This window comes from Cherax quadricarinatus, chromosome 5 (assembly GCF_038502225.1).
Source record: "Cherax quadricarinatus isolate ZL_2023a chromosome 5, ASM3850222v1, whole genome shotgun sequence".
Lineage (NCBI taxonomy): Eukaryota > Metazoa > Arthropoda > Malacostraca > Decapoda > Parastacidae > Cherax > Cherax quadricarinatus.
This window is the reverse complement of record NC_091296.1, coordinates 52,198,144-52,217,106: the sequence shown is the minus strand read 5'-3', so window position 1 is coordinate 52,217,106 and position 18,963 is coordinate 52,198,144. Positions and strand designations below refer to the sequence as shown.

The following is an 18,963-nucleotide window of genomic DNA, read 5'->3' as shown; positions in this document are numbered from 1 at the left end:
TATCTATTCCACGCAGTATTTTGTATGTCGTTATCATGCCTCCTCTGACCCTCCTGTCCTCCAGCGTCGTCAGGCCGATTTCCCTCAACCTTTCCTCGTAGGACATTTTCCTGAGCCCCGGAACTAACCTTGTTGCAAACCTTTGCACTTTCTCTAGTTTCTTGACGTGTTTGACGTGTGTGTGTGTATGTGTGTGTGTGTGTGTGTGTGTGTGTGTGTGTGTGTGTGTGTGTGTGTGTGTGTGTGTGTGTGTGTGTGTGTGTGTGTGTGTGTAAAATTAGAAGACAATAGATCAGATTTGACGAGGAAGTTGTCATAGTTGTTCTTTGTGGACAGACGATTAGGAGTTGCATAGCTTAGTGAAGGAGTTTAAATTGTGTGTGAAAGAAGGCAATTAAAAATGAACCCAGAAAAGAGCAAGGTGATGAGTCAGTAACTTCAGTTACTGTAACACTGATATCAACCTGGAGAGATGTAGTGTGGAAACAGTGAATTGGTAGAGGGATTGTTGGCACAAGGATTTAAGAACGACAAGGTGAACCATAGACTAAATGAAAGAAAGTAATTAGAGTGTTGAAGCGTCTGTTGTAAGAAAGACGTTAACATGTGGAGGTAAAAAGGGAATGTTACAGAATATAGTGGTACTAATTATACGTGTGTAAGGCCTGGGAACAGTGGAGACGACACAAGGAGGTTGGAGACAGTGGAGACGACACAAGGAGGTTGGAGACAGTGGATTATTATTATTATAATCAAGGGGAAGCGCTAAACCCGGAGGATTATACAGCGCCTGGAGGGGGGATGTGGAAGACATTCAGGCTTAATTCGGAAAACTGGAGCACAGATCCAATTCCCTAAATCAAGAGCCCCTCACCAACAACAAGGAACCTTCCTTGAGGGGTGGAGACAGTGGAGACGACACAAGGAGGTTGGAGACAGTGGAGACGACACAAGGAGGTTGGAGACAATGGAGACGACACAAAGAGGTTGGGGACAGTGGAGACGACAATGGCAAGGGGCATTTGAACTGTGATATCTGCGTATTTCTGGCAAGACAGCCATTGAGTGAATGATGGTAAATGTTTTCTTTTTGTGACATCCAAATAACACTACTACTACTACTACTACTGCTAATAATAATAATAATAATAATAATAATAATAATAATAATAATAATAATAATAAAGGTATCGAGGAAGTCTTGTCAGGTCTGGCATCATTTGCCAAAAGTTTGTGGAATTTGAGAGAAAAGTTGAAAAGTTGAAACAAATCTTCACAAGTGAGGCAGGAAAGTTGAAAGGCAAATTACCTGCCAACTCTCATAATTTATTATTATTAATTATTATTATTATTATTATTATTATTATTATTATTATTATTATTATTATTATTGTTATTTTTAACACATTGGCCGCTTCCCACCAAGGCCCAGTGGCTTGAAAAAGAAAAACTTTCACCATCATTCACTCAATCACTGTCTTGCCAGAGGCGTGCTTACACTACAGTTATGAAACTGTAATATTAACACCCCTCCTTCAGAGTGCAGGCACTGTACTTCCCATCTCCAGGACTCAAGTCCGGCCTGCCGGTTTCCCTGAATCCCTTCAGGTAATTGAAGCACGGATCCATTACCCTTGATTAAGATGCCCTCACCAGCATCAAGGAACCACGATTGAGGGCCCCAAGGAAATAAGGTTTGATAATCTTACTAACTCATGTTGTACAAATCCCAATCTTACGTAAGAACATAATATATTATGCTTTACGACTTTGTATTTATCTGCATGGAACTGCATCTGCCACTTTTCTCATCACGACATGAACTTGTTTAAATCCTCTCCAGGTACAGTGGCATCTTCCACTTAATCTACTTTTCTGTCGTCAACAAACCTAAGGAGTTCCTCGGTAGTATAGTGGTGAGTATCCCCGCCTGTCACGCGGGAGACCGGGGTTCGATTCCCCGCCGGGGAGGTAAGGTTTTTTTATTTTAAGGAGTTCCAAAGTTATACTTCAGCTCTATATATCATTAGTAAGAAGTCACTTAGATCATGTAACTCAATTCTGGTCTCCAGACTACAGAATGAACATAACTCATTGGAGAAATACAGAGAATAATGGATAAGCAAGACATGTCAACAGTCATGTATCTTTATTCCGAAACGTTTCGCCCATACGTCAAGCTTCATCGGTCGTATACGGATATGGCAAATACGGAGACAGCAGAAGTAGAAACGTAAAGATGATGGGATCATTCCATCAACCTTGAAAGAACAGTTCGAGATGGTCTCTCCCTCAGGCTGGAGATTGTGTTCAACTTCATAGTCTTGAACAATGTGAAACTGAACTAACTCTCAGGTAAGAAGAGAACAGGGAAGTGAGGATAGGCGAAGAATAGCTCTGGAGAGAAGTGTCTTCAGTTATGAAAACAGAACCCGGGCTCATAGAAGAAACTGTTTTGATTACAAAGATCCACCATCACCGCTACGAAGTTTTTTCCAACACCACGAGAAAGTATTTTAAACTTTCCAGCTTGCGTCTTCACGAACCAAGATTGTCTTACTAAGAACTGGTAACGAGAAAAGTCGCCTGCTAAGGTACCTTCAATGGATGTGCCTTGATGCAGGTAGAGAGCTTTCGAGAGTGTTGGAGCTACCAATACTTTCCCTAGGTCAAACCTAATTGCTTCCCCCAGGCACTGTTTGACTTCTACTGATATAGTGCTTCCCTGTGAATATAATATCATAAATCCCACTGTGATATTCTGTATTTCCACCAACATCACTTTGTTCATTATCTCTCTCACGCTCCCCAACTTCCGTCCTCGTTCCCAACTTGTGAACTTTCATATTCTCTGGTCTTTTCGTTTCACGTTTCACCTGTTTACCTATTCTGTATATAGCTTTTATTTACAGCGTTTTAACATTGATACTAACACCTGGGGTTGGAGACCTGGCAGCAGAGACTTCGTTAATGTTCTTTGTATCTTGAGTCATTTTCCGAATGCATCATGTAAACCAACATATGCTATTTTTTAGTGTAAGCGCCACTTTGTTAACTCTTGTAACTAAATGAAAATGGTTGCTATAGTAACATAGTTCATATCTAGGGAGGTGGCATCCTGCCAGTGGACTTGTGGTGATCCGTCACTGTGAGAATCCCTTCTTGAGCAGTTGCATTAGCAAGTGATTTACGGAAGGGCTTACTGGTGATAAACTTCTTGGGAGGGGCTTTCAAATGTGATATTAAATGAGCACAGCTTCCATGGAGGGGTGAAACGCTCTTGTCTACAATGTTACAGCTCGTGTAGGTTGTAGAACTTAATATAATTGCTAATATTCACAAGCCATTGGGATCTGTGTTTTTTTGCTTCTAGATATTTAGTAAAAATTGTACATGTTCAACTTAATATTCTTATCAGTGATACTTAGAGCACCAAGTTTACAATATAATATTAATCTATAATTTAATTATTAAATATTACATATAAATGAACATATTACAATGTTTCAACTCACCTCCCCTTTTTTGGGGAGATATTTATCTTGTCACTGTGAGGGTTGAAACAATTCTGAAGTTACGGTTTGAGTGGTCTAACCTGAGACATAGTATATCACATGGTTAATTATCTTACTGCTCCTCTGAGTTTACTCCCTTATGTTCAAGACGGAGCTGAGAAACCTTAATATTCAAGCCGGAGCTGAGGAACCTTTATGTTCAAGCCGGAGCTGAGGAACCTTTATGTTCAAGCCCGAGCTGAGGAACCTCTATGTTCAAGGTGGGGCTGAGGAACCTTTATGTTCAAGGCGGGGCTGAGGAACCTTTATGTTCAAGCCGGAGCTGAGGAACCTCTATGTTCAAGGCGGGGCTGAGGAACCTTTATGTTCAAGGCGGGGCTGAGGAACCTTTATGTTCAAGCCGGAGCTGAGGAACCTCTATGTTCAAGGCGGGGCTGAGGAACCTTTATGTTCAAGGCGGGGCTGAGGAACCTTTATGTTCAAGGCGGGGCTGAGGAACCTTTATGTTCAAGGCGGGGCTGAGGAACCTTTATGTTCAAGGCGGGGCTGAGGAACCTTTATGTTCAAGGCGGGGCTGAGGAACCTCTATGTTCAAGGCGGGGCTGAGGAACCTTTATGTTCAAGGCGGGGCTGAGGAACCTTTATGTTCAAGGCGGGGCTGAGGAACCTTTATGTTCAAGGCGGGGCTGAGGAACCTTTATGTTTAAGGCGGGGCTGAGGAACCTTTATGTTCAAGGCGGGGCTGAGGAACCTTTATGTTCAAGGCGGGGCTGAGGAACCTTTATGTTCAAGGCGGGGCTGAGGAACCTTTATGTTCAAGGCGGGGCTGAGGAACCTTTATGTTCAAGGCGGGGCTGAGGAACCTTTATGTTCAAGGCGGGGCTGAGGAACCTTTATGTTTAAGGCGGGGCTGAGGAACCTTTATGTTTAAGGCGGGGCTGAGGAACCTTTATGTTCAAGGCGGGGCTGAGGAACCTTTATGTTCAAGGCAGGGCTGAGGAACCTTTATGTTCAAGGCGGGGTTGAGGAACCTTTATGTTTAAGGCGGGGCTGAGGAACCTTTATGTTTAAGGCGGGGCTGAGGAACCTTTATGTTCAAGGCGGGGCTGAGGAACCTTTATGTTCAAGGCGGGGCTGAGGAACCTTTATGTTCAAGGCGGGGCTGAGGAACCTTTATGTTCAAGGCGGGGCTGAGGAACCTTTATGTTCAAGGCGGGGATGAGGAACCATTATGTTCAAGGCGGGGCTGAGGAACCTTTATGTTCAAGGCGGGGCTGAGGAACCTTTATGTTCAAGGCGGGGATGAGGAACCATTATGTTCAAGGCGGGGCTGAGGAACCTTTATGTTCAAGGCGGGGCTGAGGAACCATTATGTTCAAGGCGGGGCTGAGGAACCTTTATGTTCAAGGCGGGGCTGAGGAACCTTTATGTTCAAGGCGGGGCTGAGGAACCTTTATGTTCAAGGCGGGGCTGAGGAACCTTTATGTTCAAGGCGGGGCTGAGGAACCTTTATGTTCAAGGCGGGGCTGAGGAACCTTTATGTTCAAGGCGGGGCTGAGGAACCTTTATGTTCAAGGCGGGGATGAGGAACCATTATGTTCAAGGCGGGGCTGAGGAACCTTTATGTTCAAGGCGGGGCTGAGGAACCTTTATGTTCAAGGCGGGGATGAGGAACCATTATGTTCAAGGCGGGGCTGAGGAACCTTTATGTTCAAGGCGGGGCTGAGGAACCATTATGTTCAAGGCGGGGCTGAGGAACCTTTATGTTCAAGGCGGGGCTGAGGAACCTTTATGTTCAAGGCGGGGCTGAGGAACCTTTATGTTCAAGGCGGGGCTGAGGAACCTTTATGTTCAAGGCGGGGCTGAGAAACCTTCACTTAGTGCTGGCATCAGCACAATCGATGGTTCATATATTCAGTTATGTGTGAGTCTTATGAATCAATTGCTATAAGAAATAATTGCTTTAAGTAATAGTTCTTATTATTAATGTAAAATAATTGTCAGTAAACAGGTGCTACCTAAGTTTTTATTAATAATTCCTCACCTGATATGGCTATTCTATGTTTGCATTACTGACAGAGCAGCCTTCAGTAGCGTTAACTTATCACTACAGAAGTTATAACCAAATAAGTTATATTTAATTATATTTACTAGTGGGAGACATTTCTCCCTCGTCATTAGTAACTAATTTGATCTCGGCTGAATTAGAGTCTTCTCCAGCAATTACTTCCTCAGGAGTAAATTCATCGTTGTTGCTCGTAGACACCTGTAGACGAGGTTCATCCATTGTTTACTCAGTCTCCACATCCGTTGTACTAGATACAACATCTGGCTTAGTATTACGTAAATGACCGGACGGTGGTTGCTGGGTCAACACTAGTAATCCTTGGCGGATTTCAGTTCAAGAGTAATTACTCTTGTGAAATCTGTTAGATAACCATTCCACAGTCTGGAGCTGTTATTTGACAGGAGGAACGGCACATTAAACATAGCCCTTTAATCCGAGATGTACCTTAATGGTCTTGAATGAATTCATCTCTGATTTACGTTCCACAGATCCTTAACTTAGTTCCTCCCTTATTGAATATTTAGAAATTATGCTATTTATACCTAAGAATAATTTTAAAAAGTTTTTTTTTTTTTTGCCAAGAGGAACTGTTACATGATAACTCATTAGACTAACCGATAATATTATTTTAGAAGGATTAGGAAATAAATTGTTCCCACAAGTACTACAGTGTAAATCACAGGATTTCCACAACACACTCCAGTATATTGTAAATCACTGGATAAATAAAGTACACTCCAGTAATTAGGTTACGTCAGGAAACATGACAAGTGTTTCCTGACGCGTGTCTTAGTAACATGATAACCCGCCACTGGAGCTTTTGGTCATCTGACCGAGACTCACTAGCTTTCCGGTTCACCCTTTTAAAATTTAAAGTTATAACTATAACCACTATTAATTCACCAGAGTCCACATAACCCTCAAAGTCCTGTGAAAACATATCGTTTCAAGTCAATCCTATTCGGAGCAAACCCCTCAAGGAAGGTTCCTTGATGTTGGTGAGGGGCTCTTGATTTAGGGAATTGGATCTGTGCTCCAGTTCCCCGAATTAAGCCTGAATGCCTTCCACATCCCCCCCCCAGGCGCTGTATAATCCTCCGGGTTTAGCGCTTCCTCCTTGATTATAATAATAATATTCGGAGCAACATCCTCACCATTTCTACCGGCAGCAACTATAAGTGTTCCTTTTATTATTCACCAATGGCTTTTGTTTATTGAGCTGTTCCGTATTTGGAACACAGTCGAATAGTTAATACCAGTGGGAAACACTAAATACACATGATATTGGAACGTATAAAAACGTGTAATTACTTATTTTATAATCTAGCCTCGGTTTCAGGTTAATCGGATTCCCTTATGTTACTGCAATTCCTGGCATTAATTCTTCGTAATTGCAATATAGCTAATGCTATTATTTACAAAGATCACTACCCATATTCGCTCACTATTCGGTCGAAGCCGACCAGAAATGTAGGAAATGTCGATTAGTGTAAAACTCACGTCTCAGAGCTGATTTACTGTAGCCGAGGTCCTCCCTCAGTAACTTCTCCGACACTGTCTCTCTGGAGTGATATTTGACACATTGGAACCTTCTGTTAATGATAATAATCAATTTAATAAGCACTGACAGACATAAATTTGCTTAATAAGCGTAACTGCTTGTTAAATAAATTTAGTATTGTCCAAGAGTTCTTCTTTATTAATTTTAAGCAAATATTACTGAACAAATACTAAAGAGTGAGAACTCTGATTATATTGTTTAATATGAAATGCAGAGAAATACTTGGTTCTTTTCGTTATTGACGTGTTAACATATGTACGTAAGTGATCGTTGTCTTCACACTGATACAACGCAATATTCCCACCTTTCTCCCCCTGGTGGAGCGACGTCCTTTATGGCGTTTTTGAGTAACCATATCACATAGAAACATATTTTATATGCATGACAACAAACTGTTATTGAAAGTACATTATTTCATAGCAATTATAATTTAATGAATTATACATCGTGTGACATATTTAGTCATACATGATCGAGTATTAATCTGACGGTATGACACGATAATCCAATCTATCTATTAATCGACTGTCTTGAAAATATTTCATTATGACAGAACTCTTTACTAGCCAGGGAGAATTTGCCATGTTGGAATTTGTCACAGTCTTATACGGCTAACTGGATCACTCACGAAATCGTAATGACACGATTGCAAACAAACCATACCACGGGCGGAGTTAGAACCCGCGGTCTTAGAGTCTCAAAACTCCATTTATACCATTGATCATAATGCTGCTATTTATGTGAAAAAAATATTACAATATTATATTGCCTTATTACAAGTTAGGTAATTTAAGTAATTGATTAATAAGACTAGCATTTTTTAATCTTATCTAGTTTTTTAACTAGGGTATTATTTTTTAAGTATTTATCGGCTCTTTATTGACACATACTACATTATTTTGTGTAAATGATGTAATAAAATCTACAACAAGATGGCTAGAAAATCATGAGCCAACTAGAGGAATGTTTATTTAACTATGATCAACTGAGACATAGCGTAGTGGCGTTTTATTTGTTACGTGCTGATACTAAACTATATTATGAAATAAACAATTTTCAAACTAACCGGATTGAATTGATACAGGAGTAGCAAACACCACCTCTCAGACGTCAGGCAGCTTCAACATCTACAAGTATTTAAGATTAAAGTTGTTATCCATCCAGCTTGGACACAGCTGTTAGGTGACATCAGATGCTACCAAATATGATCTCACTTCTTACAGCTGACTTGTTTCACTTCATGTCACTATAATATATGCTCCCTTCTGTGATGTCTCTATGTTAGAACTAAAGAAGTCATTCGTGGCGAAATGCACAAATAACCCGCACAAAGGAGAGAGAAGTTTACGACGACGTTTCGGTCCATCTTTGGCCATTTACAAAATCAGTGACTGTAAATGGTCCAGGTAGGACCGAAATGTAGTCGCAAACTTCTCTCGCTTATGTGCGGAATTTGTGTATTGTTCCAGTCATGGTATTGTGCTTTTGTGTTCGTAACTACGTATGTGTCTTCTTTCACGTCTTGTCGGAATCACTATACTCTCTGGAACCAAAGAGGATGGAAATGTTGTGGAGCTGGTGTGAACTGGAGTGAGAATGGGAGTGCAAGGTTAGGTGATCTTAATAGCCTTGAATTGAGCTTCCGTTGCAGTTGATTGCATTGTTTCCTGCTACTGCATTCTGCATTTCCATGGGCTGTGTAGTCTTCTCGGTCCGTTTGTTAGCTTTCCCTCTTTCTTCACCGCCATATATTTCTCTCTTCCATAATCTGTCTTTGAGAATGGAAATATTCCCATAGTTCTTCGTGTTCATAATATACACCTTTTGCCTTAATGCTTCTCTTGTGACGGAGAGTATGAGTCAAGATGTTGGTGTCAACAGTGATGGAGGAACAACCATGATATGCTTGACCAGCTCATATCTCCAGCATCAGAATGTTTTTCACAGTGTCCCATAGTGATCTGAATCCTATTTACACTGACAGACGTAACCTGAAGTTACGTCTGTCAGTGGTTTAACATTTTAGCCAGCAAACTGCTGAGGTATGATACAGCAGATCCATTGTTACGTATACCAAGAACACATTCCCAAGCAGCAAATAATAGGATTCAATTACAACAGGTTTAAATTCACCGAGACATAAATGACAAATATGCAGAATGTTTATATACTAAATAAATAAACTTTTCAGTTTTTATTGGAAGAATTTTTATTGGCAATGTTTACTTGTGAATACATGTCACTGATTAACTCATGCCAACACATATGCTCACTGTAACTCACGAAATCGTAGACACGATTACAAACATTTGTTTGCAATCGTGTCATTACGATTTCGTGAATCATGTTGACGGCTTTGAGGGGACTTGAGCTAGAGTTCGTCACGGCCACGCTAGCAGGATATTCGTCTGTAAAAACTTGCATTTGTGGTCACAGTGGTGCCTAAGTAACTTTTCTATGGTGTAGAAATATACCTAGTTGGATGAATCTTATTGTAGCCAGCTGGCCCAGTGGTTATTGTAGCCAACTGGCCCAGTGGCTAACGCGTCGGTCAGGAGTTTTATGACTCTGATCGCGGGTTCTAACCCCGCCTGTGGTACTGTTCATATACTCACTCTAATACTTATTATACAAAAATTAATATTAATACCGACACGCAAAATAATACAAACAAATATTAATTCCAATAATAATATTGTGCAAAAAAGGTATGCAATATCGACAAGATGAAAGTTAAGACACATGTTGCACATGTGTCTTAACTTTCATCTTGTCGGTATTGCATACTTTTCTTGCACAACTTGTCAGACACTGCAACATCATGGAATCTTGGTTCAGAGGACATCTACAAGACCTTCTTCACGGTTACTACAACTAACCCATCCCTTTGGGTAGGAGCTACTTCCACTGGGGAATCCCGTCTACCAGTGACTATGCCCTCGTCTGCTACACGTCCCTATCCACTGACGCCTATATAAACGCCAGTCTCCTTGCCTTTGCTCCAGAATCTCTACCACCACGGTGCTCTCAACACCAACTCCAAGGCTGAGGGACTGATTACCTGGAGTTTATCTGGAGAGAGTTTCAGAGGTCAGCGCCCCCGCGGCCCGGTCTGAGACCAGGCCTCATGGTGGATCAGGGTCTGATCAACCAGGCTGTTACTGCTGGCAGCACGCAAGCTGAGGTACGAACCACAGCCCCCGGTTGGTCAGGTACTGACTTTAGGTGTCTGTCCAGTGCCTTCTTGAAGACACCCAGGGGTCACTTGGTAATCCCCTTTATGTATGCTGGGAGGCAATTGAACAGTCTTGAGCCCCGGACACTTATTGTGTTCGGGGGAATGTTGCATCTCCTGCCGAGTCTTTTGCTTTCATAGGGAGTGATTTTCGTGTGCAGGTTTGGTACCAATTCCTCCAGGACTTTCCAAGTGTATATTATCATGCATCTCTCTCGCCTGCGTTCGAGGGAATACAGATCAAGGACCTTCAACCGTTCCGGTAGTTTAAGTGCCTTATCGCACTTATGTGTGCCGTGAAAGTTCTTTGTACACTCTCCAGGTCTGCAATGTCGCCAGCCTTGAAGGAGGCCGTTAGTGTACAGCAGTATTCCAGCCTAGAGAGCACAAGCGATTTGAAGAGAATCATCATGGGCTTGGCGTCCCTAGTTTTGAAGGTTCTCATTATCCATCCTATCATTTTGTATATAGTTCTACTGTCTTCTAATAGTGTCCAAGAATCTGCATTGATAAAGCCACTGGATGTCGAAACGTCTACCATAAAGATACCCAGATGTTGCACATGTGTCTTAATTTTCAATAATAATATTAATACGAATATTAATATTAATACCAACTTTAATATCATTACCAATATTAATATTTCTACAAACATCCATAATAATGCCACAATAATATTAATAATAGCATTAATATGAAAAACAAACACTAATATTTATTCTAACTCTAAAATTAATACCAGCAATAATATCAATGAAAAGAAACAAAGATTATAATTGGCGTGAGCACTAATGTTAATGGTGAAGAAAAGTTCCTGTGTCGGCAGCCATTTAGTTCCAACTGTAAAAAAAATAATACTATGGTTATAATTAAACCTTAATTTTAAAAGGAGGGGGGAGAGGTAAGCCAACTAAGACCCGCGTCAGGAAACACTTGCCCTGTTTCCTGACAGGCCTTACCTAACCTAACCTTCCAACTATATTTATACTAAGATTAATGCTAATACCAGGACTTGTAGTATTACCAAGACTGATACATATACCAAAAACCAATACTAAAATGAACACATGCCATTTGTTTTAACAAATCGTCAGTTACCCAGGGCGAAGAGACAGCATATTCACCATCACTCTACCCCAACTTAAATTAATAATGATAAATTAAGACACATGTGCAACACTTTGGTATCTTTAATGAGGAAACGTTTCGCCACACAGTGGCTTCATCAGTCCATACAAAGGAGAATAGTAAAGAACAGGAGGAGTTTGAGGTGATCAGTCCCTCAGCCTTGAGTCGATGTAATCAGTCCATCAATCTTGAAAAGAATACAGCATATGTGCGAAGAAGTAGCTTATATACTGTAGGCAGGAGAGGTGCAGCAGTCATAGGTGGTGACACATTTGACGAATGAGAGTACTGATTACCTCAAACTCCTCCTGTTCTTCGCCATTCTCCTTTGTATGGACTGATGAAACCACTGTGTGGCGAAACGTTTCCTCATTAAAGATACCCAAGTGTTGCACATGTGTCTAATTTATCAACTTGTCGGTTCTCTGAACCATTCATCTACTTACATTAATAATGTTTGTTAATAAAAGTACCTCTGGAGGATACCAATCAAATGTATGCACCGGGAGAAACACTTGCTTAAAGGGAAATACACACTTGTGCAACACTTGGGTATCTATATTGTGGAAACGTTTTGCCAGCCACTGGCTGGCAAAACGTTGCACAAGTGTCTGCACAAGTATTGCACAGGTGTCTAATTCATCATCCTGAATCATTTATCTACACTTCCTTACAGAAATATACACAAACAGCCTCGCACTGTGTCTACTGTGTTACACTATTTCTGTGCTTCAGTGGGTGGGTGGCTCACCAAGGTCCAGTTGAAGCGTAGTGTGCATCTGGACGTCGTTCAGTGGTTAGTCTGCGGGATTATCAATTCTCTAAACTGCAGATCGAATGCTACATTGTTGGAAATATCGTATTTTTCTTAGTTTCGCTTCATATGAAGTTTACCTTACTAGCAGATCAATAGAAATGATCCGATCTTATATCACATCAGACTGTTACTGATCACGGAAGGGTTACCTCTACTTAGAATATCTGGACTCCTTCCAGTCATGAAGATTCCAATTTTTAAACACTCTAGGTCAGTCAGGGTCACATAACGCCACTCTTCCATGGGCTTGGGTCACTGTGACCACCCTCTGATAAAAATGCAGGTTACCAAGAGTGGTAGGTGAGTATGTCAAGAACGCGAGAGTGAGGAGGGTAACTGTGACCTGTATCAAGTCAAGCGAAGGCCAGCTGAGATGGTAAGGAAGTTGGCACTGTCGATACCGTGGGTCACTGTGACCTATGCAGGTCACCAGAGCTCGTAAGAGAGGATGTTAGCAGCGGCGAGAGTGAAGTGGGTCACAGCGGCCAGATGTTCCTTCACCTGACGCCAGCGAAGAACCTGCTCCTCAGGGGTTAAGGATTCCAGGTCATAGAGAAGGTCTTGAAGCCCCGCGAAGGTGTCAGTAGTATAGGAGTTTACCATACTGGGAGCAGTGACCACGTGACTGTGAAGAGTTTGACAGTGTAGTTAGTGGGAGAGTACTGGAGGGAAGGGAACAACATTGCAAGTGCAAATAATTCGAGAGAGAGAGAGAGAGAGAGAGAGAGAGAGAGAGAGACAGAGAGAGAGAGAAAGACTGGGATAGAAATAGAGAGAGACTAATTTTACAGTTATTAACATTGTTATTATTATTATTATTATTATTATTATTATTATTATTATTATTATTATTATTATTATATTTATAAAAAAGTGCTAGAATCCAATGGGTCATTTCACCGAACGGACATTTTCCGAATTACAAAGAAGAATAACCTAACGTAACAAACAAAATTAAAAAAGGCCATATGTTCATTAGACCAAATGTCTGTTCTATTAATTATCTGTTCGATCTATTGTCCGTGAGGTGAAATATCCGTTCGGCCAATTGTTCTTCGGTCAAATGTTTGTTAGCCAGGTGTCCGTCGGTCATCTGCCCGGTTACTTTTACTGCTTCTAGTATCACAATTACCATGTATTTGACTGATGAAGTTCACTGCAAAGGCGAAACGATTCGGCAGTAACTATAACCACAATGTTGGATATGTGTCTTACCCAGCATCATTTATGTTTGGTCAAGAACAGGTGTATGAATGGAATTTTTCCTAAGCGTGTATTAGATTTGCAGCCCATGTTTACTTCAAGTGTGTAACCATCAAAAATATAAAAAAAAAAATGTAATACTTATTATTCTTCAATATGATGTGGAAAAGGTGCCATCAAAATTTTGAAAGCACCCTAAACTTGCAAAAAAGTATATTATTTTTCCTACATGTGATGTTGCCTCCAACATCAAGATTTTTAAATCATGCCAACGAGAAAATGGGTGTGAGACTTCATCTACTGTCCATTACTTCCCTAGATAGAAAAACAATAACCAATTCAGTGCGGTGGCTGTGACAAGATTTACGTGGGAGAAACCATCAGAAGCTTAAGTAAATTCATCATTGAGCATAAATACGAGGACAAAACAATGCGCGTATCCCAGAGTGTATCCATATAATGAGATATTCCAATTCAAAACCTGTAGTAAATTTAAAAAGAAAATAGAAGAGAAAATAATCTGAAGATTTTCTCATCAAGACGTCCATCATGATCACACAGAAACACGTAAGCTTCTAGTTGGCAAGCATTTCGTAATACATATATTAAACTACTGAGAGCTACCAACTACTACTATTACTAGCAACTCAACATGAAGGAGAATTTCAAGATCTACCAGATGTGCCAGTAGGCCTGCTGCAGTGTCTCTCAAATATCTGTAAAATTCATGCGTTAATATCTGACTTGTGTTTCTCCCATCAGTGTATTGTGTTACCGCCAGGAATGGTCTACTAGACTTGAAAAAACTGCTGTACACGCAGCAGATGTTGCTCTTGTGTCTTCATCATTAAGTTTAAGAACGTTAAGTCTCAGTAGTTTTAAATGGCTTTTGAAAGGAGGTAATCATCTTTGATTCGAGGTAGACGAGGGTAGCTTCAATATCCGGGATCAGCCGTCTGTGAGCATTATGACACAAAGATTGTACTACACTGCCTCACTGTGACTCACTTGTAATGTGGTCGGCCAGGTAGGCCGCGGGGGTCCAGAAAAGCTCTGTCTAGCATCATCATGGCGTCGTTGGCTGCTCTCACCGCCAGGGCACTGTGAGGAAGAGTACATGTAGTGATGAATATGTAGAGGACAGAGAGAGAGAGAGAGAGAGAGAGAGAGAGAGAGAGAGAGAGAGAGAGAGAGAGAGAGAGAGAGAGAGAGAGAGAGAGAGAGAGAGAGAGAGAGAGAGAGAGAGAGTTCTTTCATTCTGTTTTTCCCCTACATGGAATTTACCGTTTCATTTATCATATTATTTTTTTTTTTTTATTATCACACCGGCCGATTCCCACCAAGGCAGGGTGGCCCGAAAAAGAAAAACTTTCACCATCATTCACTCCATCACTGTCTTGCCAGAAGGGTGCTTTACACTACAGTTTTTAAACTGCAACATTAACACCCCTCCTTCAGAGTGCAGGCACTGTACTTCCCATCTCCAGGACTCAAGTCCGGCCTGCCGGTTTCCCTGAATCCCTTCATAAATGTTACTTTGCTCACACTCCAACAGCACGTCAAGTATTAAAAACCATTTGTCTCCATTCACTCCTATCAAACACGCTCACGCATGCCTGCTGGAAGTCCAAGCCCCTCGCACACAAAACCTCCTTTACCCCCTCCCTCCAACCCTTCCTAGGCCGACCCCTACCCCCGCCTTCCTTCCACTACAGACTGATACACTCTTGAAGTCATTCTGTTTCGCTCCATTCTCTCTACATGTCCGAACCACCTCAACAACCCTTCCTCAGCCCTCTGGACAACAGTTTTGGTAATCCCGCACCTCCTCCTAACTTCCAAACTACGAATTCTCTGCATTATATTCACACCACACATTGCCCTCAGACATGACATCTCCACTGCCTCCAGCCTTCTCCTCGCTGCAACATTCATCACCCACGCTTCACACCCATATAAGAGCGTTGGTAAAACTATACTCTCATACATTCCCCTCTTTGCCTCCAAGGACAAAGTTCTTTGTCTCCACAGACTCCTAAGTGCACCACTCACTCTTTTTCCCTCATCAATTCTATGATTCACCTCATCTTTCATAGACCCATCCGCTGACACGTCCACTCCCAAATATCTGAATACGTTCACCTCCTCCATACTCTCTCCCTCCAATCTGATATTCAATCTTTCATCACCTAATCTTTTTGTTATCCTCATAACCTTACTCTTTCCTGTATTCACCTTTAATTTTCTTCTTTTGCACACCCTACCAAATTCATCCACCAATCTCTGCAACTTCTCTTCAGAATCTCCCAAGAGCACAGTGTCATCAGCAAAGAGCAGCTGTGACAACTCCCACTTTGTGTGTGATTCTTTATCTTTTAACTCCACGCCTCTTGCCAAGACCCTCGCATTTACTTCTCTTACAACCCCATCTATAAATATATTAAACAACCACGGTGACATCACACATCCTTGTCTAAGGCCTACTTTTACTGGGAAAAAATTTCCCTCTTTCCTACATACTCTAACTTGAGCCTCACTATCCTCGTAAAAACTCTTCACTGCTTTCAGTAACCTACCTCCTACACCATACACTTGCAACATCTGCCACATTGCCCCCCTATCCACCCTGTCATACGCCTTTTCCAAATCCATAAATGCCACAAAGACCTCTTTAGCCTTATCTAAATACTGTTCACTTATATGTTTCACTGTAAACACCTGGTCCACACACCCCCTACCTTTCCTAAAGCCTCCTTGTTCATCTGCTATCCTATTCTCCGTCTTACTCTTAATTCTTTCAATTATAACTCTACCATACACTTTACCAGGTACACTCAACAGACTTATCCCCCTATAATTTTTGCACTCTCTTTTATCCCCTTTGCCTTTATACAAAGGAACTATGCATGCTCTCTGCCAATCCCTAGGTACCTTACCCTCTTCCATACATTTATTAAATAATTGCACCAACCACTCCAAAACTATATCCCCACCTGCTTTTAACATTTCTATCTTTATCCCATCAATCCCGGCTGCCTTACCCCCTTTCATTTTACCTACTGCCTCACGAACTTCCCCCACACTCACAACTGGCTCTTCCTCACTCCTACAAGATGTTATTCCTCCTTGCCCTATACACGAAATCACAGCTTCCCTATCTTCATCAACATTTAACAATTCCTCAAAATATTCCTTCCATCTTCCCAATACCTCTAACTCTCCATTTAATAACTCTCCTCTCCTATTTTTAACTGACAAATCCATTTGTTCTCTAGGCTTTCTTAACTTGTTAATCTCACTCCAAAACTTTTTCTTATTTTCAACAAAATTTGTTGATAACATCTCACCCACTCTCTCATTTGCTCTCTTTTTACATTGCTTCACCACTCTCTTAACTTCTCTCTTTTTCTCCATATACTCTTCCCTCCTTGCATCACTTCTACTTTGTAAAAACTTCTCATATGCTAACTTTTTCTCCCTTACTACTCTCTTTACATCATCATTCCACCAATCGCTCCTCTTCCCTCCTGCACCCACTTTCCTGTAACCACAAACTTCTGCTGAACACTCTAACACTACATTTTTAAACCTACCCCATACCTCTTCGACCCCATTGCCTATGCTCTCATTAGCCCATCTATCCTCCAATAGCTGTTTATATCTTACCCTAACTGCCTCCTCTTTTAGTTTATAAACCTTCACCTCTCTCTTCCCTGATGCTTCTATTCTCCTTGTATCCCATCTACCTTTTACTCTCAGTGTAGCTACAACTAGAAAGTGATCTGATATATCTGTGGCCCCTCTATAAACATGTACATCCTGAAGTCTACTCAACAGTCTTTTATCTACCAATACATAATCCAACAAACTACTGTCATTTCGCCCTACATCATATCGTGTATACTTATTTATCCTCTTTTTCTTAAAATATGTATTACCTATAACTAAACCCCTTTCTATACAAAGTTCAATCAAAGGGCTCCCATTATCATTTACACCTGGCACCCCAAACTTACCTACCACACCCTCTCTAAAAGTTTCTCCTACTTTAGCATTCAAGTCCCCTACCACAATTACTCTCTCACTTGGTTCAAAGGCTCCTATACATTCACTTAACATCTCCCAAAATCTCTCTCTCTCCTCTGCATTCCTCTCTTCTACACACTTATTATGACCCACTTCTCGCATCCAAAAAAAGTTTTGTGCTGAGGAAATAAAACTACTAAGTTGTCTAGCACTATATCTGTCAAGACAGATGAGGTGAGGATAGTATGCTCACACAGCCTGCATGAGAACCTTCATGAAGACCATTATCATGACCTAAACTTTCATCCCATGTAAACTTACTTTACCTCCCTCTCTGTGGTATACTATCAAAAGTTTTCTAGATTTCAATGTAACTACGTTATAAATACACAACGGAATAATTTTACGAATATTTTTATGAAGCGTTTCTCAATGCCTTCCAGTTCATTTGGTGATGTCTTTGTAACCACACCAGATCCCAGGAAAGCAGCCCTGTATTCCATAATCTCAGTTCCTCGTGCCTCAGTGCAGAGTGCGGCATAAGTTGATAATGTTGTTAAATATTAGTGTTGAAGATTTGAAGGGAATCAGAACAGGCATTTACAAGTCATCACATTTTCTTAAAAAATGCAAATTAGGGCATATACGGTCCAAATCAAGTTGAAAACTTTCAAAGAAAGCAGTATCCTAAAACATAGTAGAAGCATTCGTTAGTTATTGAATAAAAAAATGAATAACATTTATTCAATAAAATTAGCAAACTGGGACTTATGCCACCAATGGGAGGCATTAATAAGCTTGAAAAACTTGAATCTAAGCAGGTGCATCACTCAGAAATTATCGTATGAAAAACGGTATTGCATTTCTGTAATTTCTTCCAGAAAAACGCGAACTAGGGTCTACACAGATTAGAATCAATCCAAGCTTTTCTCTAAGTAAAATTGACCAACGTAAGAATCAACGAAAATACGTGGAGAACCACTGTCCTAACACTGATCTAATTAACTGTAATTCTTGATGGAAACTGATATAGTTCGAATATACCTGGTAAGTTCGGTTTAAACTGAACTGCTATAACAGCGGTAAATTTAGTTGTGAAGCCAGTAAATGTAGGCTACTATAAACTATGGAATATATTTAAAACTGAATAAAGTGAGTGTTCAAGTACTTCATAAATTAAGTAAAATGTGTTTGTTTACTTACCGTACTGTGTGCTGGTCTGGTTGAGCAAGTAGCCGTAATTTTCATCTATTGGGATGAGCGCGTCCTTCAGGAACTCTCCGTACGACTCAACACTGAAGGGAATCAAAGTTTTCTGAGGAAGAAGGGAAGAGCATATTTAGGCTCCTGCGTCTGTCTCGTTGAGCAGAGGGGAGGGGGGAAGGTGAATGTGTATTCACTAATTTGTGG

At 41.0% G+C, this 18,963-nt stretch overlaps 1 protein-coding gene and 1 non-coding gene across 2 annotated transcripts in view; one reads left to right on the top strand and one right to left on the bottom strand.

Annotated features, from left to right (window-relative positions):
- The first annotated feature begins 1,899 nt into the window (after positions 1-1,899).
- Positions 1,900-1,971, top strand: TRNAD-GUC (transfer RNA aspartic acid (anticodon GUC)). Its single transcript has one exon. It is a non-coding gene; the product is annotated as a tRNA-Asp (tRNA).
- Positions 1,972-8,096: 6,125 nt separating this feature from the next.
- Positions 8,097-18,963, bottom strand: part of LOC128685128 (N-acetylated-alpha-linked acidic dipeptidase 2) — a 110,210-nt gene continuing 99,343 nt past the window's right edge. The window contains exons 15-17 of the mRNA XM_070104572.1: positions 18,757-18,868; positions 14,536-14,644; positions 8,097-12,949 (exon numbers count right to left, since the gene is read on the bottom strand). Coding sequence (XP_069960673.1) covers positions 12,751-12,949; positions 14,536-14,644; positions 18,757-18,868 — 420 coding nt within the window. The 3' untranslated portion in view covers positions 8,097-12,750. The remainder of the gene's footprint in view (positions 12,950-14,535; positions 14,645-18,756; positions 18,869-18,963) is intronic.